The sequence below is a fragment of the Melanostigma gelatinosum genome (assembly GCF_949748355.1).
Source record: "Melanostigma gelatinosum genome assembly, chromosome: 18".
Taxonomy (NCBI): Eukaryota; Metazoa; Chordata; class Actinopteri; order Perciformes; family Zoarcidae; genus Melanostigma; species Melanostigma gelatinosum.
Genome location: NC_136651.1, coordinates 17,091,035 through 17,117,828, shown reverse-complemented (window position 1 = coordinate 17,117,828; position 26,794 = coordinate 17,091,035). Strand labels below are relative to the sequence as shown.

The window sequence follows — 26,794 nt, the reverse complement described above, 5'->3', positions numbered from 1 at the left end:
GCAGCCTGGTGGAGCATGTTTTCTGGAGGCAAACACTGTTTAATCATAAGCTGTTCACTGTCGCCGCAAATCCTGTATGCAAGTTTGAGCGTTGCGTTGACATTTTTGTTTTTGGGTGTGTCGTCCCTCTTTTGCAGTTCCTGTGTTTGAAGAACATCCGGACGTTCCTCAAGGTGTGCCACGACAAGTTCGGCCTGCGCAACAGCGAGCTGTTCGACCCCTTCGACCTCTTCGACGTCAGGGACTTCGGCAAGGTGAGTTAAGACGTTTGACGGATGCACCCCCCCCCCTTTTAGTTTTCCAGCCTCCGAAACGCCCTGCGCTGTGACACTGTGATCCGCTCGATAATTATGCTGCCCAAGGGCTACATTCTTACTACTTAGAGACGCAATGCTGCTTGTGTCCCTGACCACAGCCGAACTGATGTCCTTCTGTTGTCAGACCAAAGAGCCAAGACGCGGCGCACGGTATCTGTACGGTGAGATGGGCTGACATACATGTGGCGTGTGTTGTGTGTGTGTGTGTGTGTGTGTGTGTGGGGTGTGTGTGTGTGTGCGGTGGAAGAGTACTTGCATGTGTGGGTTCATCTGCTGCATTGCACGTCGTGCCCCCTGTGATCTACCCGGTTTTAAAGACGGTTCAAAGTCAAATCTGTCAGTCGCATTAACTTCAGTACGGAGCAGAGAGACGGTGTAACACTTCAGGTTCGGCCATCTCATCTCATGTCACGAAGCGACTGGAGTCGGACCCAACTCTGTTTTCCAGCGGCGTTCCAGCCCGCTGACTCACTCGCACATCATACCAGCTTTCCGGAGAGTTTTTATGAGGTATTCAAGTGGATGTTTGGGTTTATTAAATGGGTAGTCATGAGGCCAATGCACAAGGTCTATTCCCCCCCCCCCCCCCCCCCCCCCCCCCCTCCTTCATTCTGAGGGAGGTTAAGGTCCTGGAGCACAGACATCCTGGAAGGAGGTCGGAGAAGAGCTGCTGCTCTTTTGCATTGAAAGGTGGCTCAGCATGTGATCATGGATGACCTACCAGTTTAATACCAGTTGGCCGTGACTGACATAGACTCAGAAAACTCAGCAGGGATTACACACCCCAACTGGCCCGGGGATGTTTCAGGACCCAGTAGCTGCAGGTGGCTGCTGGAGAGAAGCACATCTGCTCAACCAGCTGCCCAGCGTCAGTGGATTGAAGGAGGAAGTTTGGATGTCAGATAAGTAACTTGAGTTGGTAAAATATATAACATTTAACGGCGATACCAAGATGCTGCAAAACGTCGTCGAAGAGGCCACCGGGTCATGAGATGTTTTCCATTCATGTGAACGAACTTGAAGGGAGGAAACAAAATGTTGATAGTGGGGGGGGGGGGCAGTGGTGAGGTGGGAATGTTTCGGCTGATGGAAGGAACACGTAGAACATGGTGGAGGTGGGATGAATGAACTGTATCACCACTGCACGATTGATTGCAACGAGTGTTTGCGGAGAGTCATCCGCTCATTTATCTAATTCGCCGTTATCCCCACCCCCCCCCTCTTCGGGCTGAGATGAGGGGGCCGAAAGAAAGACGCAGGGAGAAAAGATGAGACAGGAGAAAAAGGAGACAAGGACAGGTTGTAGATAAACCACAAGACGATGTCTGAGAGTCAATGAGCTCGCAGTGAACGGTATTAAAATCCAACAGCAGTCAGAATCAATCACGTCGGCCCTCCGTATGTCAATTTGGAAATTGTTTTTGCATGGTGGCAGGCTTGTCTCGCCATTGATTTTCCATTAAGGCCAAACATCACATTATAATGTTTTGAATCGAGCAGATCCCTACTAATGCGGCATACATTTAAATAGTGAGAATGCCTCATAAACGGAAGATAAGAGCCGGCTGGTTCATGCCTGATGTTCCAGTCTCTCTGGTCTCTTTCCATCACTGGATTTGCTCTTTCAGCTTTTGTTGCCTTGACTTTCTTTGTGTGCACATCGGAATGCAAACAAAAGGAATTCTAACTTCCATCGCATCCATCATCGTGCGGTATCATTCAATTCAATTAAATTCAATTTATTTTTGTATCGCCCAAAATCACAAATTACAAATTTGCCTCAGAGGGCTTTACAATATGTACACATTTGACATCCTCTTGTCCCGGGACCCTCACATCAGAACAGGAAAAACTCCCCAAAAAACCTCTTTAACATAGAGATATGCTTTGCCTGGGCCGCTGCTACCGATACGAATCCGTCAATCAGCTGTTCCCTTTTCCGGACTTCAGACTCCAGGTGGAGAAAATCGTCCCTTAACTGTGAGTATGCAAGTTTGCAGTCTCCACACAGACCTGGCCAAGTGGCCATGTTGGAAGTTCCTGCTTCCGGTTTATCTGAAATGAGAGGGAAAAGGTGATAGCTCTGCTCAGAAGTTCTCACAAAAACAAACAAACAAATGTATGTAGGTAGGCGAGTGAAAGGCGTGGAGGTGTGTGTGATCCGATGGCCTCCACGCTGACTCAGCTGCAGTTCAAACCACACTACAGGCTGGTGATGTTCTGCTCTGTGCTCTGTCGCTGCTGCTCTGTGCTCTGTCGCTGCTGTTCTGTGCTCTGTCGCTGCTGCTCTCATTCATCTCTTCTTTCCATATCATTCTTTTTATCACTGCTTTGTTTTCACCGTCCACAAAGGAAACACGTGTCAAAATGATTTACATTTTGTGACTCAAGTTTGGTGCTTGGTGAGTGTTTTGATGCTTTGGTTTCTTCAAATGTTGCTGATGAGAGAGCGAAGGAGGGGAGAGGCTTCTCCAGTGAAAGGAGAGGTGGAACTCTCGGCGTGTGCCCGGTGGCGGAGCTCCTTTTTGAAAACAAATGGTTCTACTTTGCAAAGACGGAGCCCAAACTGTTTTTAATCTCCTCCAGAAGAGTGGAATTAAACCGGAGGACTTTGGGGAGAGGAGGTGCGATGGAGGCTTTCGTTAGCAGCTGCCTCTATAAACATTAATCAGCCCCTATGCACCTTTCATACCTCCAGTGGCTGTCAGGGGGCCCCCGGAGTTCATCTCCCCCCTGGCCTCTGACCGCCATCCCTGCTTCTAATGATGCCTTTTTTCCCCGGGTCACATGCTAAACAGAGACCGGGGCCAACTTGGCCCTACTGCTGAAAAAAAAAAAGTTATTGCCCCTTTCCAAACCTTCCCCTATACCCTTTCCAGTGGGGCTAGTATTGAAACAGATGGAGCACACATCCTGCTAGATGTCCTCGACTGATTTTTATTTTCATTACCCAAGTCGTTTCAACCGGGGTCACCCTGCGCCACACACAACATGAGCGAGGGCTCCCTTGTTGGCTCCTCTTAGCGCATTGGAGGGGAGGGGGGGGGAGAAAGTAGCTGCATAGCGCCACACTTCTCCTCACACCCAAACCCATCCCCCATCATTAGAAATTCATTATGACATCATTAAACCAATGAAATACAGCTTATTACAGTAGACCCCAGAGAAGGCTTTTATTTAAACACCTCCCTCCATCCCGAAAAAAACCCAGCCAACTCTCTTCCCGCTCTCTCCCGACCTGTTTTAATTAGCCACCGAAGGAACATTGCTGTCATTTAAATGAACGCGGCAATCAGTTTATTTGGCTGTTGCCGTGATTAGCATAATTAGCCCGCACCTGTTAACTATCTATCAACAGTTTGGTAATTTTCCATCTTGTGAGTGGCGAAGGAAGAAAGGAAGGAAGGAAGGAAGGAAGGATTCGCTATCTTCATTTAATCACGTCATTTGTTTGAAATGCAGACGGCGGTGGTTGGTTTAATTTCCATCGCACCTCAACAGCCTTGGATTCCCGACTGACTGACTGACTCGCAGAGTGTCACAGCCATCCGAGGCCCGCGCTCACCGACATGACAGTGCAGCGTCACGGTGAATGGATTTTTATTTGTGTGCCGCATCTGAATGGAACTGAGTCCCTCAATTCGAGCTCATTGTTTGTATGAAACAGCCGTAACTTGGCAGCAGGTTCAGCTGACAGCAGGCCGGGTTTTCTAGCAAACTCAGTGATGATTTGTATGCGCATTTGTGATTCTTTTCTCTTTGTAGCCAATTGATCCTCCTTTTCAACAGACAAATTGAAGTGCTGTTTTTGAAATCGGGTATTTTCATGGCAAGATATCGCAGAAATTTGGCCTGCACCACAGCTCAGCGGTTTACTTAATATCGAGTGCACAAAACACACCTTGAAACAGATGGAGAGCTGTAATCTGAGGGAAACGCACCAATCCCCTGATTCGATTTGCACCAACTGCTCCCTTTGCTGCCGCTTTTCTTCCCCTCTCACTTCCCCCATCCATCTCTTCCCCCCCCCTTGCCTCACTCTCCTGCCCTCCCCTGCTCATTCATCTCACACCCACTCCGCGAGCGTGTTGTGATAAGACTAAGCCGGCGGCGGGGCCAGCCACCGTTGTGTCTGAGCGGCGTGATTGCCATTGGTGGGCAGTGTTTGATTACCCCTTCGCTCCGCTGCTCTGAATCCCGCGCACGCCGAACTCTGCTCCTTTCATTTCCTTCCTGCCCTCTGCTCGGCTAAAAATAGCGAGTTGCCTAGCATCCACGCCCAGTGCTGCTAACATCTGGAACGTGCCTCAGCCACCGCTGGCCCCGCCAGCCTGATTGCTATTTACTGAAGTTGGCTTTAACCTCAGTCGCATGCCCTGAGCCCTGACCCTGTGCTCATTTGTTCTGTGGACATGCAGCAGTGCATTAAACCATTGCTGCCCGTGCTGGGTTTGTAAGCTGTTTGCAGGTTTATGGCTCAGCTCTACATGTCTGAGTGAGGCTTGCCATGAATTATGATGTATTTTTTGGGCACCCATTAGATACAGTGCTATGGCATTATGTGATTTTTTTTTTTTGTCTCTGTTGTTTCTCTCTTTCTAATCTGCTTTGTCTTTTTGGACAACCATTCCCATCTTGCTTTGTGGGACTAAAACAGGAAGTGTTCTTTTGCCTCGCTGTCAACTTGTTAGCTGCGGGCTTCACCCGAGGTCTGTTTGTCCCTTAAAGTTGTTCGACATTTTGGTGAATCTGCACCATTGGAAAGTCATGCTGAAGTATCTCCCAGCGTTCTCTCGTTGCTTGTGGAATCATTCGTGGCCATTCATTTTTCATGGAGGAAGGTGTGTGTTCCTGTTTTGACAACACATTACACACAAGGCGACTGAACGATGCCCACTCACTGTGGATGATCACACGTTGGTATTGGTATTGATTCACACTGTGGTTTTGGAATGAACAACAACAACAAACATCTCTAGAAAAGGTCGTGATTCATGCCTGTCACTCAGGCTGCGTAAGTGATGGAGGGAGGTTCAAGAGTCAAGCGGCCGAGTGGTCACTCGGGTCAGCCTGTCCTCTTCCATTAGTCCTCGACAGCAGTCCTTTACTGTCAGGGGCCAAAGCAGGTTTCTTTTAAAAGCTGCAAGGTTGATCTGATGCTTGAGCCGTTACAACTCTTATTTCAACGTGTTCACGTCTGTGGTTCCCCGTGTGTTAGTCCATGTCACCTGAAATAACGGCAGCCTTTGCCAACTTTATGATGAATTGTTACGCTTTTATTAGCATTAACTTTCAGGGAAAAAGGGTGTTCTATTACACACACCTCCACAAACCAATTTCCTGGGGAAACCTTTTATTTCATTACCTTTAAACGGGGAGTATTGTATTTCACACTACCTTTGACATCTACAGTGTGCTTTCTAGTTATTTTTGCAGATATTCTTTATTCAAAACCTATGATGAGTCCATAAAATATGATGATTTATAGAGTGAACCATCAAACAGTTTGACCCACACGTATTGTACAGCGTTTCTTCCATTGTGTTATTGCTACTTTTACTTAAAGGATGTAGATGTGTCCTCCACTGCTGCACACCATGCCTCTTGATTTCATACAGTTTCAAGAGAGACTTTATCTCCATAACCTTCTCTGAAAACGCAGCCTCCTGCCTCGGCAGACAGTTTTGTGTCTTCTTCTTCTTCTTCTTCTTCTTCTTCTTCTTCTTCTTCTTCTATCCCTGGGCCCTCTTACTTCGCGCCCTGTCCATCAGGACACGCCGACTGAAAGTTTTTACATAAAGCCTCCAAGACGCGATCAATAATTCATTCCAAATGCCACGGCGCTGATGATGACATGAATTATAAATGGGAACTTCCTCCCCCTCCCCGTGGTTGGACCCTCTTCTGTCTCTCCCTCTCCACGCTCCCACTCCCACGGCCTCATTATGCCCTGCAGCTCGTTACCGTGACACCCGGGGAAACAGGTGGTTGCCGAGCAACAGCTCGTTGTCCTGGATTCAGCCCGTGTTTGCGCGTGGCTCGGTGATGGCGCCTGTTGGAGTGGCGGCGATTGGCGCGTCCGCTAGGTGCCTGAGTTCACACCTCCAGTGACAGCAGAGATGAGATGTGATGACATCTAGTCTCATTGAGCCCAAACTGTCCTCAGTGCCGTGTGGTTTGCGTGACGGATGTAAAAGCTCGAGGTCCAGATGACCCAAAATGTCACTTGAAGGAAATCCAAGTGCCATCTGGATTCCCTCCAGCTGTTCCTTCCCCAACTGCTTCAGAGTTAGACTTTTTTTTGTCCCATTCTTTGGAAGCACACTACAGTCAAAAGGGAGGGAACAAGACGAGACATTTTCTTGTAATTATATACATTTCGTAAACGCATCAATTTGACTCAGCGTCTCACAATTTGGAGAAACTAACTCTTGATTGCAAGACCATCAGCATTATGCACATCCGCTGTAATTATGATGTGCAAATATCGATGCATATATTTTCATAATCACAAGGAAGAGGTCTCAGTTGTTGCGATTAGGATATCGTTTTCTTGTTTTATGAGATGCTAAGTCATAATTACCCAAAAGATAAATAAGAATTCAAGAAAACAAATCTCCCTCTTGGACAGTGATGATTCTAAAATGTCTCCGCACCATTCTGAGCTGCACCAAAACTATTCTGTTAAGACAGATAAAACGGTGCCTTCCAGAATCAGCGGAGATTCACAATAAGCATTGTTTTGGTAGCTTTTCCCCTCTCTCACAGAATTACAGTGTCATCTAAATCCACCGGAAGAGAGAAGTGATGAGCTGTGTAAAAGCCGTTTGTTGAACTTTCAACGCTCTGTGCAGTCTGAATCCTGTATGGAAATAATTGGCCTCTCTTGTTTTGGGTGACAGCGAGCGTCACCGTGGTGCCGCCAGACAAACTGATAGACGGAGGCGACGCGCCGTGGCCCGGGGTCCTTTTTGAAGTGTCTCAGCTTGCTGGTCTGAAGCGGCGACTACCCCAAAAGGCTGCCGAGGTGCGATCACAACCCTCTCGCTCGCCTTTTGGATCGCGATGACTGGAGGGCGTGCCTCTGTTGATGGTGTTGAGGCGGGGGTGGGGTGGGGCGTCTTTGTAGCGCTGCGGGACTAAAGCGGGGGGGGGGGGGGGGTATAAAGAGGAAGAGCCCCCGCAGAGCAGCAGTCTCTGAATTCCTTGCAGCCGGTGTGAGCTCTCATTATTTCTCCTCCCTCAGAGGCCATCACACTGTGATGGACAGGTACGTTCTCTGAGGAATCACTGGCACGAATATAAAGAGGAGAATCTCCAAAAAATAGGGGAGTTCGTCCTCAATCTTCTTTTTTCATTGCGCAGGGATTATGCTACTCAGAATCAGAACCGTTTAGTGCCATTGTATGTTGAACATACAAGGAATTTGACATGACGGGAGGTGCGTAACATTTAACAACAATCAACAACAATCAACAATGCAAAGTAGAAACAAATTAAATTGACAGAAAATATAAAATAAAGTAAAATATAAAATAAAGTGGAATATAAGAAAGAATAAAGTAAATGGAGCCCATGGAGCTGAAAGGCCAACCCACTTGGCTCATAAATCATACTTATTGTGCACACATTTTGGATGTGCATCTCATTGTACACTTTGGATTACGTAATCATATCCCATTTGCTCTCAAATTAGGGATCATTTCCCAAACCTTCCTTTGTGTTGTGCTGTAAACTGGCAGCTCAGCGCGGCGCAGATGATATTATTTTCCGGAGACATTTGGAACGCGCGTCACAGAATGTCGAGGTAGCTTTGCCGGATCATCGGAATAAGCTGCTTTAAAAAAACAAAAACATGATTAAATCGCGAGAGTTTCCAAATAGCGGCGTGTCACGTAAAAAGAGTCATCCGTGTTTGTTGACAGGGGAGCTTTGCTGGCAAAATATTGCAGGAAAAAAACACACAGGCAGATTGCACAGACTGCTCTCTGAATTAAGTCAGAATAATGTCTTTTTTAAGTAGTACACTGTCGACATTGGTATTAAGTGGAAAGAGCAGACAGATTTGTAGTATTAGATGCTCCGTCAGTTAGTCGCTCCCTGCAGATGTTAATGGGCCATGTGTTCACTGACATCAGCTACTCATTTCTAAGAGATCTCAGCTGTGTGAACATGTGTGTAATGCTTCTGTTTGAATATTTCAGGAGACCGAGCATCACGTAAACATTACTTCCTAACAGCATACTGGACATGTTGATAATGTTTTGACTGTTTCACTGGAAAAAAGGTAACGTGAGGTGTTGTTAGATCACAGATGTGCTTATTTTTTCAGGTGTGGTGTTCAGGGACTTTAGTCTGTGCTGCATATTGGCCATCCTGAAGTTCTCCTGTTTTCTTCCAACATCTTCCACGTGCCCTGAACTGACACATTACAATCACCAACAAGAGTAACGTTTGCATTTTGAAACGTAAAACAGGAAGCTAAACCAACCACTGAGTCCAACACGAGGCATTATGCAGGCATGGTGGGAAATGTGGGCCGTCCCTATCGCTGAATTACTAACTCAAGCCGTTGCCATTGTAAGCTGCACAAATTAGCCTAGTGGCTTACAGACTGCTAGCTGCAGAAGCACTGAAGTTTGTCAAACTGTAAAATATCCTGCCTCCATTACATATTTTTGTCACAAGCGTTTGATAACAACATTTATTGGATCATTGCAAAACATGTCTGTACATATAAATGATGATAAAACAATATTAAATATATTAGAAGTTTTTTTTACTCCCTACTCTTGTAATCGTCCCCCAAAAATCCCGTATCGGTCGAGCTCTAACTGAAACTCTTACCAGCTCCAGGGATGCTGTGTACCGAGGCTGACCTCTGACCTCTGGGGACGAAAGAGTAAATGTGGCCCTCGGGGATCAGTAGAGTATCACTGAGACCCACAACCTCACTCCTTTACACGGTCCAAACCGCAGAGGCCCAAGTGAAAGCTGAAAAAGATGGTGTTAATTTGATAACACAAAAAAACAACCCAGAATGATCCAGCGGGCAAAAATGACCGGCGGAAGTGGAAATAACCACTCGCCCCCGATTGGAACATTGACATCACTGTCTACGGCAGCCATTCAATTTGTCATTGCTTTTTACACGGCCCAGTTCATCAACAGGAGCGCATCAAAGTGTTAGATGACACACACACACACACACACACACACTTTTCACACTGAAGCTCAGGGCCATAAAGTCGCCGCCGCAGCCATTGCTCTCTGATTCCTCCCATCAAAGGGCTGTGAAATGGAAATGAGACTGAATGGATGACATGGTCCCTCATTACCCGCGGCATGCATTATAGAAGGTTGCAGTAACACGTTTGACTTGATGGCGACTGATAGCGGCAGGCCGCTCCAGCCCACTTACCTTTCCACAGATCCTATTCATCCACCCTCCTCCTCCTCCTCCTCCTCCTCCTCCTCCTCCTCCTCCTCCTCCTCCTCCTCCTCCTCCTCCTCCTCCTGCTGCTGCTGTGCCACCTTCCTCTGCCAGACTCCGCATCACGTGGTCCATTTTCTCACCCTCTCCTCCCATCGTGCTCTCATTGTATGTCTGTGCGTCCCACTGGATTTAAGGTTCTCACTGTTCTCTTCTCACCTGTGGTCCCTTTCGCTCACGATTATTGTGTTTTTCACCCGTGGCTGTGGCTTGTGTTCAGCATGGCACATGGTAATTTGATACGGCCAAGAAAAATAAGCGAGCAGCTCCTTATAGTGCGGTGTTGGGGAGCTCGCCAGGTGTTACTGATGCCCCCCCCCTGCAGGGCCCACTAAACTGATGCCTTCCTCCATGCCTCTTTTCATTTATTTCCCTGCAGGTGTCTCATAGCAGGTAGTAATGATGCACAGCCCCATATGTGGCCAATGGGTGGACTGTCTGATGTGTAGGTAAAGGTGAGACTTTCACCACTATCCATATTTTGAGTACGTGGAAAATTAAATTAAACAGCAGTATGAATTGCCACATTTGCATGCTTGGTTTTGAGAGACGATATTGTCCCAGATTGCAATAGGCAACAGAAAAGTAGAAAAAAAAGAAATGTCAGTCCTCGGGGGACTGGTCAAAAAACAGTTTCTATAAAACGCACTGTACCAGTCAAATAATAAAAATCTAACATTTTTTGTAAATATTTGTAAACAAATATTGGAAACAAAATCAAAGCTACTCATGGAGTTTTCTTGTAAATACACGATTACTTGATTATATTTACTGTTTTTCCACCCAAAGGCTTTTGTGAATCCTTGAGATGGAACCGACATATTGAGAGCTTTTGCTCTTTTCTGCCTGCATGATTAACCAAAGGCAGGAAACACGTTGCTCCATGCCGCTTGTAGTGGTCAAAAACTCCACAGGGCACCTTTAATGGCAAATATATGTAGAAATGGTGCCAATAATTCACATTTCCTCAGTTCACCGCTCTCTCAACCATCAAATACTGTCCCTGTATCCGGTTGCATACTGACACCTGAGGACGTGTTTGAAGAAGGAATGAGCGTATTCAGCAGGCAAACAGAGACCATTTCTGACGTCTTCTCCCACCTCTGACTCCAGAACATAATACTTGCATACACGCTGTGCTCCGGCTGCCTCGGCTGCAATTACCAGAGCGAGTGCCCACAGAGCTACCTGCTCATCATCCCGGAGCCGGAGCCGGAGCCGGAGCCCAGCCCTGGACAGAGCAGCTCCTGCCAGAGACTGCGTTATGGAGATTAGGGTGAGAGATTGACAAAGAGGCAGAGTGGCTGGAGTCAGGCTCGTTGAGAGCAGGCGAGGCTTTGGGGGGGGAGGGAAAATGAGTTTGCTTCTGGACGGTCCCCCAAGGCGCTATAGGAGGAAGGGGAGAGAAAGATTAGCAGAGGGAGAGATGGAGGAAAACACACAGCGGGCGACAGAAGACAGAAGCAGGCGAATCTTGCTGAGTCAGGTCTTCGTCATGTCCAGCGCGCAGAGGTCTGGAGCAGTGATGAAACAGCTGGAAAAACTAATCAACAACAATTCTGATAATTGGGTGAGACGTCTGTCAAGCTAGAAAAAACACAAAGACATTCTCTTCAGATGACAGGATTTGCTGCGTTTCTCTGTTTTATATCATCGTACATTCATAATATTTAAATTTTTAAGATGCCATATTAGGCTCTGACACTTTATGGATCAAATTAGTAATCGTTTTACTGGAAAATGAAAATGTGTTACTTGTCATTATATATATATATATTTTTCTAACTTTTGCACTTCTGCCCTTTTTCAATCCAACTTTTGTGTGCTGGGGTTACTCCAAAAGAGAGCTGACTATGCAAGATTAAGATGGAGAGAGAGAGAGAGAGAGAGAGAGAGAGAGAGAGAGACACCCACGGAGAAACAAAGAACCAGAGGAAAAAGACACTGCCAGACCAGAGGTCAAGTGTTTGACAGGAGACTGAATGCTGGAACAAAGTTTGAGGGGGGGGGAGAGACAAGCTGATTACAGAAGATTAAAATAAGAGCGTAAGAAGAAGGAAAGATGAAAACACGCCTGAGGTCGTAATGGAGATGAAGAAAAGATGGAGAGAATGAAAAGTGACATCGCTGTAGAGGTGTGTGGTGAGAGTGCGTTTATACTCAGCTGGACGCCTGAGTGCCCCTTTGTGATGAAGGAGAGTGGTTTGAGTGCAGACAACGGCGGGAACGATGGCAAACTGGTCCCGTGTCAGCCTAAATGGCAACAATCCATAATCCCCTCAGCCACTTTCACCCAGAGAAGAGCTGCAGTGATGCACACAGTGATGCACACAGTGATGCACACAGTGCTGAGATGTGTGCATCTGTCTTTATTTACTGCATACATATTTATTTTATGTTTTTTTTGCCAGTGCTTCCCCAACCTGAGGGTCTGGATAGTTGCACTAATTCGGCTCTTTAAAAATCTGCGAATGCAAACTACATAAGAACGGACACATGATGCGTTCCAGTAACTATTGGTAGGTCGTTGACACATGCAACGTGTGATGAGGGGTTTACGAGTAGACATTAGGGCTGCGGTTAGCGATTCATTTTACTGTCTGGTAGTTTTTTTAATGAACTATGTGGTCTATAAACCCCCCCGAAATAAACTTAAGTGCCCGTAACAGTTTCTCAGAGTCCAAGGTTGCCGTTTTAGGTCATTTATTTTGTCCAGCAACCACTTCAAAACCCAAAGATATTCAGCTTACGTAACAGAGCAGCACCAAGCACGTATCAATGTGTATAGAACTGCTTAAAACAATTGTAAAAGTTGACTTTCAAACTAATCAATGTATCGACTGTCTCAGCACCAGTAAAAGTTGATGTTTCGAAAAGGTTCACTCGGGGAAAAAGGTTTTCGGCAAAGACCCTCCAACGATGGCGACAGCACAAGTATCAGGGGCCACTCTGCAGTCACACCTTCACTGGTGTAGAAGCAATTCTTGTTCGGGTTTTTTCATGTTATGTACTCCAACTTCCTCTCGAGAAAGAGAAACATTAGTTAAGTTCAGCCCTGTGGGATTGGCACTACGCAGCATAACGTGCCAAGCTGTGCACAACGTTACCGGCCAAAGTGAAAAAGCCATCAGCCCACACCTGCCACACTGCTTCAGCATGGACTGAGTGTTTTTAGACATCCGACACACTCTTAACACTCGAACACACACACACACACACACAGTGGAGACTTTTGTTAGCCAGCCCGGCCCAGTCCTGCTTCCCGGTACAGCATGTTTCCACCCTGACGAGAACAGTGTGGCCGTTGTGCGTGCGGCTGCAGCATTGTGCGGCCGGTAGTCACACTGGATGGTATTCATGACGGAGGGACGGCTGTGGACTACCACTGAGCAAAGTTCACTGCATGGAAGAGCTCCAACATGTGATCTCCACCACTGGAGTAAAGACACGGTTTCACTCAGAAAATGACGAATATTGCTGCTTTTACAGAACTCTCCAACATCTTTACTGATAGCTTTGTATTGTATTGATTGACGGATCATCATTTGAATCGACATAAATAGTTTGTTAAAGTAAAAAAAAAAAACACCGTGTTTTTTTGGCGTTTGAGATGTTTCTCTGCCGCATTTTCTTCCTTCGTCAAATGAATAGAGTTTGACGTTGGATATAATTAACGCTGATCCTTAATGCTTTTGAAGTCTTTTACATGCAGGTCTGAGGCGGGGAAAGAAACCTGGAACAGCATCCACAACCTGGATGCTTAGTGTGACTCCCAGCAGCAGTGTGGGCACATTATAAAGCAACAAAAGGAACTATAGACCTTCCCTGAAGCCAAGTCTCTGCCACAGACACACACACTGCTGCTGTGCTGCACTGTTCTGCTGGCGGTTTAACATATCACCTCCTCCTTCTGGCTTTTCCAATATAACTCTGTTCTTATTGTTTTCAGAAGGGCTTTCTGAGCTCATTCGGTGCTGCACTGAGGGATGTTTAACGGCATCCCAAACGCCCCGGATCACTCTTTTCTTTCTCTCACTTCTCCTTCATTGTAGGCTGTTGTGTGTTGAGCCTGGCTCCCAGAAATGGGGAAAAAAAGAGGAATCATTCTAGTGTAGAAAGTCTTATGGACCATGGAGAGGTGTTTCCTCTTTCTCCCTGTGTGAAAGCATTGATCTTGCACCGCGGGTGTTCGCACTGCCTCAAGTTGCAGCCAGAGTTGAGGGGGGGTTGATGCTATTACTCATTAACACAGGGCTCTCACACACACACACAGAAAGCACAATGCCACACATACAGCCAGCATTTAGTTGCATATGTTGACAGAGAAGTCACACATTCACACGTCGTTCATCGCTCTTGGTTGTTCCCCTTTTTGACTCAAGTGACTCAGTTGAGGAGGACATGATGTATTTGGCCTGCAGTGTATGTGTGTGTGTGTGTGTGTGTTTGTGTGTGTGTGTGTGTGTGTGTGTGTGTGTGTGTGTGTGTGTGTGTGTGTGTGTGTGTGTGTGTGTGTGTGTGTGTGTGTGTGTGTGTGTGTGTGTGTGTGTGTGTGTGTGACTAAATGGCCAGGAAGGGGCTCTTTGTCCATTGTGTGAGCCGGCACTGCTGCATAGTGAGCTTATAGACCCAGTAACAGGGAGTTGAATGATTTGCTATCTGACACCACGTGGCAGTTCGTAAGAGGAAGCTGAAACAAAAGACGGATGAACAATGATGTTGAATACAGACAGAAATAACCCCATCATACTGTATATGCTCTGCTAGACAATGTGGCAGTGAACCACTTTCATTTCTTTTCTTTCTTTCTTTACAGAATATAGTGCAACAAAACTGAATCTTCCTCTTAACTTTGGCGATCGTCAACTCCATGACTTTTGTGTTTTGCACCGTCATGAGATGGCTTTTAGCATGCACGTTCTCTTTCTGGGAGAACAAATGTAACCCTGCAACGTGTCCCTCTGTTTTCAGTGTTAAGTGTCACACCGTTTCCCAAATCACAGTTAAATAACGAGAACAGAGAGAAACGTCCCGGTGTTCTTACCCACAAGCCCTTTAAAACACGTTGACTCTTAAAGCGTCGCACCGCTCGACATAAACATTTTCTCTTGCCCCCGCGCAAAGAGAATGCAGTGATATTTCACCTCTTACGCTGAGGCGATGCAGGGGGAAGTAATGAGATTTATGTAGCCCGGGGAAATGACGAGCTCTCAGGTTCTTCAAAGTCCTAACGTCTTGTTTCTGAGAGCTGCCCCCCCCCCTCCATCCCTCCTCTGTTTCCTGTATATTCCCGCTCCTCTTATGCGCAGCTCTACTCTAAAATCATCCAGTGAGTATTTATTTATGAGAACTGAGACTCTTTTGTCCTTGAAAGACAGTTTGTTATATTTCTCTTTTTTATGAAAATAATCTTCCGTTGGTGTGGAAATTCTGAGAATATTTGCCGGCATCGTCGAATGAAGATGAATCGTTCACAGCTGATGTCCATACAGTCCGGCCGCTTATGTATTTACCGTAGCCTCTGCATCGTTAGACGCTGCTGCGATGTGATTATGCAGGCGGATGGGGCAAAGTGGGGGGGGGCGACCTGGGTCAGCTAAACTCAGATAATCCGCCTGCATGGTGAGGCAGCAGGCCCAGCGTATGCAGAGGTCAGGACCCACTGCAGCGCCACACATGCAGGGTGCTGTGTGTCAGAGGGGAGCTCAGACGGGTGACCTCCACGCACTTGCTGAGTCACCTGCATGCAAATGCTTTTTGATCCTGATGCAGAATGGAACGTGTTCCTTTAATGTCAGAAAGCTGCTGCTTTTAACAGATGTGCTGTGATTTGCGCGCGTAAATCCCAAGTTCCACACAGCTGGGCCAGTACTGGCTTTTTGTGGTTGATACTGAGACTGAAACAATCATTTTTATTTTTTAATCAACATATAATTATTACAAAAAAAAGTTTTTTTTTCTCCATGCGATTAATCCGCACATCAATTCTTTTATTTGGAATGTTGTTTTTGTTGTGCGTGCTTTCACACAGAACACGACTATTACGAGGCTAAAACGCGACGTAATTAACTACGGTAGTTCGGAGCTTCCGCACCGAGCATAAAGGCGTCAGCAAATCCTGTTTTCTGGAACGGACGTATACAAAACTTACACTATAGTCGGCAAACTTTATTCAACCGTGACCACATCTGTGGAAGCTTGAGTCTGCTCCACAGAGAGGAAGGCCAGAGCACATGTCCAGCTGCTGTTTACAGTCGACACGCTGCGATAATAACTCGATAAAACTGGTTTACAATTAAAAGGATTTGAATCCCCCTGATGCAAGTACAATTATACACTGAAGTACACTACTTCTATGAAATATGAAACAATAAAACGAACGAAAACCCCCGCGCAAAAAACTCAACTCAGCTCCTCAGCTCGTAAAAAACACGTCTGTCTGCTGAGAGCTATCACGTGAGAGAGAAAAAGACTTGAAAATAAACCCCCCACACCCGGTATGAAACTCCTCCCCTTCCATCTATGCCAATTCCTATTGGCTAACTCCCAGGTGTACTTCTGTAATCGCCTGTCTCCATGACTCTCTGTCCCTGGATTCTTAACACATTCAATGACTGGCTGTTATGGCTTAACCCCTCCTATGATAATCCTTCAGTATAAACGTTAAGCCTTTTGCAACTTTGGCTCTACTTTTAGCTACTAATCCTAAAACACTTTTTGCTTATCTTAATTATGCATTTCCAAAACACTTATGATTGTGACTAATGAATTCTTAAATATGTATCATGAAACACTTTTATTATAACTACTAAACACACAGTTCTACACTCAAATTTCCTACACATCCACGCTTTACATTCTTACCTTTCACAATAAAAGCCCTGTGAATATGCACTGTGTGACGAATAGATCCTTTTGGATTGTTGCCGGTATGAATCGTTTTGAAGCGAAATTTTGGCAGGTGGGTATTTCACATTTTCGTGTTGTGTATTCGTTAAGACCCTGCTGTGTAAAGGCCTTATTCTCACCAATATACAGACATGCTGTACAATTGGGAATATGGTGCATGATGGCTAACGCACATACCGTTTCACTGCAACGCCCCTGCTTCTGTTCCGGGTGGGGACCTTTGTAACATGCCGCAGCTCTGTCAACTGGCATAAAAAGCAAACCTTTATCATAAAAAAACACCCCAAAAACTTGGAAAATACGCGTATTAACGCTCCCTGGTGGACAGTCAATGTAATCACAGTACTGTACCTAAATGATCGCGATGTCTTTGGCATTCCTGTTGTGCAATTTTCCATTACTCATCGGCCAACATCCAGCATATTCCAATGATCCATCAGCTGTATCGGTTGATTTATTGGCCGAGCTGTGTGTACGACCATGTTCTCCAAATCATCATGGAGACGTGCCGATCACAGGAAAGGACTCTGGTTGTTGTAGATCTTCCTCCTCATGAAGCGACCCGCAGTCTGACGAACAACCTTCCGGAGGTGAAAAGTCGTCTGGTATACATATGAGGAACCCCCCCCCCCCCCAATAACTCAGCACAGGTGTTTTCTAATTATGACAGTGTTTCAGCAGTGGGAAATAGATTAGTTACATTTGCATGCTGATATGTTGCAGAGTCATGATGTTAATCATGTCGGATGCTATCAGCTGTCACGGGGCTGATTGCTGGGAGCAGTTCTCTCTCTCTCTCTGTCTCTGTCTCTGTCTCTCGCTGTCTCTCTCTCTCTCTCTCTCTCTCTCTCTCTCTCTCTCTCTCTCTCTCTCTCTCTCTCTCTCTCTCTCTCTCTCTCTCTCTCTCTCTCCCTCCCTGTCTCTCTCTCTCTCTCTCTCTCTCTCTCTCCCTGTCCCTCTCTCTCTCTCTCTCCCTCTCCCTCTCTCGCTCCCTCCCTGTCTCTCTCTCTCTCTCTCCCTCTCTCTCTCTCTCCCTGTCCCTCTCTCTCTCTCTCTCCCTCTCCCTCTCTCTCTCCCTCCCTGTCTCTCTCTCTCCCTGTCCCTCTCTCTCTCTCTCTCGGTTAGGATGTTGGGTCGCAGGCCTCGGTGACGAGAGACAAAGAGACAGCGCACGTCTCCGACCGCCACTGATTCACACAGCGGCTTCTTCTACTCCTCTTTTCCACCTCTCCATCTCCCGTTACCCCCGGCTCCTGACCTTAATAGCAGCCTCTTTCCCGTGTATATAAGCCAATAAGCACCACACACACTCGTACGTGCTCACGCAAACACGAGCTGACGTCTGAGTGCTTCTTCAGCACTGTGTACGTGTGGTGTCGTGTGAAAGAGCTGCACACGAGGAGAAAGCTCTGCAGGGCTGTTTTTGGGGGCAACTTCTTTTCAATGGAATCCTTTGGGCTTTTTAACTCTGAGCAGAACAGGGTGTCGTCTTCGCCGCATTGGCTCGTTCCTCCTGCCTACGAAGGAGTGCGTGCTGTTTATACAACCTCAGGCGTCTGCTGTCATGTGTTTGGCCCTCTTGAGGACGTTCTTAACCTTCCACAGCCCTCTACCATCGCTCCATTTCAAGGCCAAGCGTTTCTCACAGCTTGTCGGACCCTTTTGTCATCATCCGGGGCATCTTGATCCCCAGCTGCAGAGACATAATGAGTTCTCTTTTCTCTTCTCTTTATTAGCCCATTTTGCTTCACTTCTCTGGTTTTCTAAAAAGCCACAAGGATGCAACGGCTGATTTTAAAAACAACATATGTGCAAAGGTTGCGATGTATGATCCCAGCAGGTGCACAAGCTTCCTCGTATTGTCTCTGGCTGCTCTACCAGAGCTGCATTAATGTCCGGATGAAGCAATATGTCAGATTTGTTTTGCGACAGCAGGAGAAACTAAGAGATCCTCTGTGCGTCTGAGACAGAACGCATGTATGTGTGTCGGGGAGAATCAAACCTCACACCCTCGGATGAGGTCTCCGGTGGGTTTCTTCTTGACACAAATAAATTCAAAATCAACACCCAAAAGAAAGCTGTGGGTTGCCTTCTAAGGATGCTGGTGTGTACTGTGGCTTTCTGTCTTCTCCTTTCTGACAACACGTGTCTGAGGGTGAACGGGAGACGAAAACAACCTTTCATAAAGCCGAAAAAAAACAAGATTGTGGTGGTGTTTTTTGGCAACACATTGCTGAGTCCATTTCAACAGTGTTAGTCCACTGCGTTCCCTGTTGGAAGTGTAAACACTCTCTTATCGGCAGTGCTGACACAGCAGCGTCGGTGGCGGCTCTAAATCTACCGTGCTCTGAAACCACCACAAACAATAAAAGAAAAAGCCACAGTGGGACTCTGGTTTACAAGCTGCAAAGGAGCGGCACAAGTGTGCGAAACGGGCCGAGAAACCGAAGATATCTCAGCGCCGCAGTAATCATCGGACGCATTATTAAAAACCTGCCCTGCTTAATTTCGACTAATCCGGCCTGAATTGGCCAGGTGCACTGGGGAATTGATTTGTTGAGCCTGGGAGCTGTCCCATAAATTGCAATGCTAATGTCGGGGCTGAGCGGGCTTCTATCCCTGATAAAGGCAGATTTAATGGAGATATTTCACATGGAATCATTTATCAGGGTCTGACAGGCAGGCAGCAAGCCTCCAAACCCTAACAACCCCCCCAAAAAAACTACACACACACACAAGCACCTTGATTGGCATGGGCCACATCCTCTATTTCAGTGATTGATCCGTGACTATACTACTTTATCTGCCCGCAGCAGATTCATTTGTTAACTCATTTTGTTGTGAAATTAGACCAAAAACTAAAACCCAGCTGAAGCATATTCATATCCGGGTGGATCAGAGCTCATTTTTGGCACTACTGGTCTGTGACTGGGCACAGACAGGGAGGAAAAGAGTCTGTGAGATTTTTTTAAAATGCTGTAGAAGATGCAGTTGAAGCAAGTCATAGATCACTGATAACATCTGACAGTACAATACAAATATGACCGTAGCCGAGCACAGGGAGGCATTGCTATGCAGGGGGCACGCGTGTGCACTCGTGTCGGAGCAGTAATAGTCTTCCCAGCGAAGCAATGCAATTTGTAATCCTCTTGTCTATTGTTGTTCTCCATTCTTTTCTTTTTTTTAGAAATATCCATATTGACTTGTACAAGATGGATGTCAAAGCTTCTTTTTTTTTATACAAGCACTGAAATGCTAAGAGTTCATTTGACTTTTCTGACGTAAACCTATAATAGTTTCAGTCATTAGACAAACCAAACCAAATAATTGTCGTCTACTTTTCCTTCAGTGAAATTGTTGCCCGATTTACGTCATTTCTGTGTCTTCCAATCATTTTTTAGGCTGCATCTGTTGCCATCTTTGTTGTGTGTGGTCACCACAGTTACAGACGGTGTTCTTGCCTATTGTGTGGTTTGTGGAAAATGCACTGTTTCCGTGTTCGCATACATACACAGTGTCCATGTTGCTCTGCACCGATACAACGGACAGACTCTCATCCCTGAATCCGCTCATCGTTTTCCGAACTCTGGATGTCTGAACTGTCTCTGTTGACCCGACAGCTGAGACTTATCGTTGTACAGAGCTGGCAGGGTTTGGATGTTAAGTTTCCCAATGCAAGGCATCGATTACTTCAACTATGACACGTAGTGCCAGCAGTGAGAGTGGCTGCAAATGTCTTCAATAAAGTGTATCCAGGTTTTTGATGCATGCACTTAAGCTTCGATTGTAAATCTCCCACATAAAAATAATCAATGTGCCAAAGCTGGATGGATTCAAGCTCTCGCTGTGACTGAACCAAGATGTTCCGAGATGTACTGAAACCATCTGGCTAAGAAAGAAACAATTAAGTGATTCTTTTAGTTATTTATTTAGTTGGCGTTACGCTACAAGTCCCAGCATAACCTTCAATACTTGCAACTTATTTAATGCAACCTTTCCCCAAATGTGACAATTAAGCTCTCATGGCAATAGTATATTATGACATCGTAATAAAACTGTGTGATCTGAATACAATAATGGATTTTAGAACAATGAAACAGGACAAAAAACAAGCCAGAATTGCACGTAGTACCTCCTTTAACATCAGTCAGGCCGCTCTAAGCTTCGGGGAGCAAAGGTCAAAGGTTAGAGTACAGTCAGTCTTGAAGGTAGGCTCTGAAACGGACGGCAGAGACGCACCTGAGGATGTCTTTGTTGTCCTCATTATGACCTCACCTGACCAGAGCTGCCATGTTCGTCTTTGTTCATCTCATCTGTCTGTTAATACTGCTCCCAGGGGACTCTGTCTCTCTCTCTCCCTCTTCTCTCTGCCTCGATCGCCCTCCTTTGTTCACCATCCCCCACTCCACCCATTCCTGGAACTGGTGATTTAATGAAGAGCTCGGTCACCATCAATGACCTTTCCCGTGTGTGTGTGTGTTGATATCTGGTCAGATTTGATGCAGCAAGCTGTTTCTTACTCTTACTCTTGCTGTTGCCGTAGTCAAGCATGGGTTTTGTCCGCGAGACAGAAGGCTCATTAGAAGGAAATCCACAAATTCATCCTCGGCTTGTTTCCCTCTTTCTTTCTCATCAGAGGCGACTAAAGTTAAGATATCAACAGTCGTATATCCAGGAGAGCTAATTTACCCAGTACATAAATAGTCCTTTAATCAGTTAAGGTGTTCAACAACGGGATTTTGATGCTTAACAAAGCTAACAGGGGCCGGGGTCATCTAACTACCGACCTCTGTCTCCCCTCCTCCGTGTGTCCTTTGAAGCTGGCTGGCCGGAAGCGTTACGTGTCATCTAACAGTGGTGTGGATTTGGCTGTCCTGCTGTCAAGGTAAATGGCCTGTAATTGGCCGTCTCATTCTGTGGGATAATGAGACGGGACGCGAATGGCAAAGGCCACGCCGCTGTATTTACCTGCAGCACCAGACAATTACGACACGTAATGCTAATCACAGGCTGGCAGGTGGGCCTTTTTTAATGAGCCCCAAACAGGATTAGTCCTCACACTCTACTGCCGCGGTGTTAGTAACGTACTAATGATACTTATTAGTTCATCAGACATTTTAAAAAAGCCTCCTCCTCCTGAGTTCTGAGCTAAATCAATTATTTCAATGAATTACTTGATATATTTTTAGTAAATTGTAATTTTGTATGTGTTGTATGCCCATGCCCCAAAGCACTACAACCATTTGTCCATTGGTAGATGTGCCGTTAAGGACTAAACTACATACTAATTAGTATGTAATGTTACTAAAATAATATGACCTGAATGTAACTCTGAATTTAAAGCTAAATAAATATATTTAGATTAAAAACACCAGGTTTTCAGTGTAAACTTGTCGAAACACAAATAAATACACCATGGCTGGTAAAGTACAGATATAGTATTAAGTATAATGAAGACAAAAGCCAATGTTCCATTTTTTAACGATCTTTAGCCATTTTACTAGCTCTGTGTGGCCGTACTTTGGCACAGTGGTGCTAAATGCTCACGTCATTATGCTAACATGCTCACAGTGACCATGCTGACGTTTAGCAGGGATAATGTTACCATATTCACCATCTTTTTTTGGCATGTTAGCATGCTAACATTTGCTAATTAGCACTAAAGTACAGCTGAGGCTGATGGGAATGTCTTGAGTTTTACATATATTTGGTCTTAAACAAAAGGATTGGGTAAATTACAATGACCAGATAATGGTGCTGGATGAAGAGTCAGTGGGTCACTTATTATTACAGTTCAACCTCAGGGGAACATGAATGTCTGCGTTAAATCTCACAAACATTACAATAGTTGTTGAGAAAACAACGACTGTTACCTAAAACCACAAATACCGACATAGTGGTGCTTGAGGAAAGTCAGGGGGTCACCAATTTGTTTTGACACATCATCTGGGGACCATGACTACATGTTTAGATACGTCAGTGACAGGGATTTCAATGACACTGTGGCAAAAATATGTAACTTCAAGGATACAAAAGAAAACAAAAATCTGGATATTAATGGACATATTTGTGCTGATTCTCCTAATCCTTAACTTTTACACCCCAACACACCAGGAATAGACACCCTTCACTCAGTCCCGCCAGTCTTTCTCGAGCTGACCACAGAGACCTTCAGGGATCCTCAGTGCCACCCGACCTCAGCGGGTGCAAGTCTCCGAGGTCGTTCAGCACAGGCGAAGACGGGTGGTGATTAAAGCGCGACCCTCCCGGGTTGACAGCGAACTGTCGGATATGTCGGCTAGCACCGGCCCCTTTAAATTGCAAGTTACAGATCCTAATTTAGCTGTCTCAAACATGTCCGACAATTCATTGGCTGGGGATCCCTCTCAGGTTTCTCTGCTCTGTGGAAGGTTAGAGCAGGGTGTCGGGGTTCGTGGGAGGTCTGACTGTAGCCCAAAGCTGAGAGAATAAGAATTCTCCGAGAGGTGGAAACAGCAGTGGGTCTGTCAGGCTCATTTCCGCAGAAGAGGGCAGAGTGAAGTGACAGGCGTCTCGTCGTTGTTCTGCCATCTGGACAACATGCTCCGTCTGATGAGACTCCCTATACGGGCCTCACCATTTGGCATAGACACGCGCTCATGTACATACAGTGATGCACAGATGCATGCACTTAACACAACGACATGTGGACGCTTGGATGCACATGTTGGGTCTGGTTCAGTCAGTCAAACAAATGCATGGAAACGATCATACATATTCCCATGCTGTGCCCCGCTCTCATTATGTGTGTGTGTGTGTGTGTGTGTGTGTCTCTTTCTCTCTCATCACGTATGTGCATCTTTGCATTTGTCTTGTGATTCCAGGCAGAGAATCAGGGACCGGGATGCTGCTCCCTGCAATCCAACAAACAGCCCAAAGACAATGAGTGAAATGATCACGTCATTGTATTATCTCTGTTTTTAAGGAGTCTTATGTTTTTTTTTTTGGCCTGGGACTAGAGACATCACAACTTCACACAACTACACATACGCATGGAATCTGCAGCATTATTGTCACAATAATAAACATTTGTTAAAATTCTGAAACATAGAACTACTTCTACCGTATATATACAATCGGAAATTGAAAGCTGCAGTTTGGCTTTGTTTGTTTCCTAATTATATATATATTATATATAATAAGCAGTGTGTATTTCTCCTAGTATTCTGATATTTTAAATACCAAACTAATAATGGAATCAAAGTTGGTGAGTAAAGTTAGTTAAGCAGAACTTATAAAATCTGAGTGTGCACGGGTTCAGTCGAGGTCCGTTTGATGTAAATTTCATCATCAGTAGGCGTGCTCGTTGGCCCACAAGTTGCAATCTACTGTGCATGTGTGGAACGCGTCCTCCAAGCGGACATTAAAAACAGAACTACCGCACGCCCGCGTTGTCTTCAGATGTCCACATACACATCCGTTTGGGAGTATAACGAGGCCGCACAGCCCTAACACTAGAGATTACATGTTTCATATTTGGCTTAGACTGTTCTGAATTATCTCATTTTATTGTGGCGAGAATTATGTTGTTCCGCTCCCACAATTTGAACGACAATTAGCCTCTAGCTCTTTGTAAAGTACAGATATTGCAACGTTGACGTCATATTTTTCATTTCCTCATTATCTTACGAACAGAAAGGAAGTATTTTGTGAATAGAAACCTTTTGGTTCAATCTCCTATAAACCCAAATGTCTGTTGATCTCCCCCTGGGATGTGTGACGTACTTCATTATGTCACATCAAACAGTTTTGGGCTGAGGCAGCTTCAAACCCCAACCCTTTGTCTTCCATAGCACCATCGGCTTTTGTGGGCTTCAGAGCCATGTTTATGAAGTCCATCACTTAAATACTGATTAGATCTGACACCCTGGGATCTTTGAGAATACGAGGACACGGCGCGAGGTCTCCTATCGGCGTGCGTGTGCATGAATGAATTCGCGTTGGCTCTTCGTTTGTTGCCGCGTGTGAGATGGTGATTTGTGGCGCTCCTCCCGGGGTAAGGATGAATAGAAATATCTCCCTGTGAAGTAATAACCTCAGGCTTAAGTGCGACACAGTGGCCGCATTTGTTTTCGTTTATTTTATTTATATATTTCATTTGTCCCTGAGAGAAGGAGCCATTGTCTGTGCAGGGCCATAAAGTGGAAATCAATGGCAGGCTGTAATTCGCAGCCCCAAGAAACGACCCCGGTTCCATCAATCTTCTTTGTTGCGGTCAAGATGGAGAAGTCACCACTCGATAGATGTTTTAGTCTATTTTCACAGGTTTTTTTCTTTCTTTTTAACGTTAATATCACAGCTCCTGATTGTTTAACACCCTTCTTAAGATGTGTTGAAATTCATTCATAATGCATGAATACGCTTCTCGTAGCAACCACAGGATAAAATGAACAGAAGAGCAAACTTCTAAGGCTTTCTTGGAGCTGCAGCGTTTATGCAATACAAGAGGAAAGGTAAAGGAAGACGAGGTGTTTCTTAGGATGCGTTGCTTTATGAAGTGGAGGCAGTTGCACATGTTGTAAACTCAATTTATTTTAGGTAAAGATTAGGTCTTTATACGCATTGAGCAATGGTGTATTGTGTTAAATCAAAAAATTAAAATAAAGAAAAAAATAACATGACCTATGTTTATGTTCAACAAATGATTTTTACTCCCAAACCATGAAGTATACTTCTGTTCAAGCAATCAATTGTAGCATTCTTTGAGGTTAAACTCTCCTCTTCCCATCGGATCCCTGGAGCCCCATAACCATATTGCGTCACTCCTGTTTCTTCGAACATGGCGTTCACGCCCTCGTTATGTCTGGGAAAACTGTGGCAGCGCCCCAGATACACAGCAGGATACGACCCCACTCGGGAAATGTCTTTGTCATGGAGCGAGCACAGAGTTCAACCTCACTTGGTCTGCTGTCTCCGGGGGAAACGAGCCGACACAGTATACAGGCTGTAAGATCCCCCCCCCCCCCCCCGTCACAGCGATGGTCATCCTTCATCCTGTCTTTTCCCAGAGGCCTTAATGTGCCATCATCGTGCCGCGTGCAGTGACGGGCTGTTTGATGACAGCTGGTTTCCAATGGTCGCGCTCACACCAGAGCCAAAATTGAGTTTTCTCCTCCGAACGTCCTCCTTCTAACGAAGCTGACAGTGCCGTGATTGCAGACTGGGTGACTCACAACGGGGCCCCGGGCCTCATCAGCTCTTAACCCACTTGCTGCAAGTCTAAATAATCCTGCTTTGTCACACATGGGGAACACACAAACCTGCGCTTTATCTGCTGTGGCGCCAGCCTCCAATCTGCACTGAGCACTTTGTGACGTCTCCGATCTGAAATACGCTAACGGAAACTTTGAGTGTCAAACAAACTCCCTACAGGCTTGAAAAGTGTACATTGTTACAAAATGTCGCAAATAAAGACATAGATTTACATTTACTGACTTGTTATTTTACTGTAACTTGCTAAAAACTTGCTAAAGTGTAACCCTTTTTTTTTGTCAACCCTTTTATTGCAGCAACAAATTGATCAAAACATATACAGCAATTAACATTCTTGTATATAATGTACATAGTATATAAACATAGAATTGAACTGAATAGATCGGCCCCCATTGTAACTGATACTGGATCTATCAGCCTGATATCCGACATCGGCATCCCCACGGAGACGTGAGAAAAACAAAGTCTCCTGAAGAATTCAAGCTGACACGGAGGCTGTAATTGTTATACAAAGGTTCATTTTGTGGGTAAAGAATTCCTTTTAAGCCAATTATTCTTCACGGGCTGTTGTAAACATCGAAGAAGCAACCTACAAAGCTTTCCTTGTGAGCTGCATGACAATGCGCTCCAAAGTGCATGGATACGGCGTAGTCCAACTGAACGCTAAGCTCCCCCGAAGCGTGTCACTAGACTCAAAGAATGCCCGCGGCGTTCACGTCTCCAACCCTCTGTGAAGCTACTGGACCACCGGATTCATCCTCCGCTGCCTCCTGCCCGTCGGCTGCCTGTTTGCTCTCGTGTTGACTCAGGATTAACACATAAA

The 26,794-nt window shown here is 45.6% G+C and overlaps 1 protein-coding gene across 7 annotated transcripts in view; it reads left to right on the top strand.

Moving 5' to 3' along the window:
• Positions 1-26,794, top strand: part of vav2 (vav 2 guanine nucleotide exchange factor) — a 182,234-nt gene that overhangs the window by 52,575 nt on the left and 102,865 nt on the right. For all 7 annotated transcript variants that reach the window (XR_013772849.1, XM_079290212.1, XM_079290215.1 and 4 more), the window contains exon 2: positions 138-254. Coding sequence is in view for 6 of the 7 variants with exons in the window: in XM_079290212.1 (XP_079146338.1) it covers positions 138-254 (117 nt within the window). In the remaining variant the exon portion in view is untranslated. The remainder of the gene's footprint in view (positions 1-137; positions 255-26,794) is intronic.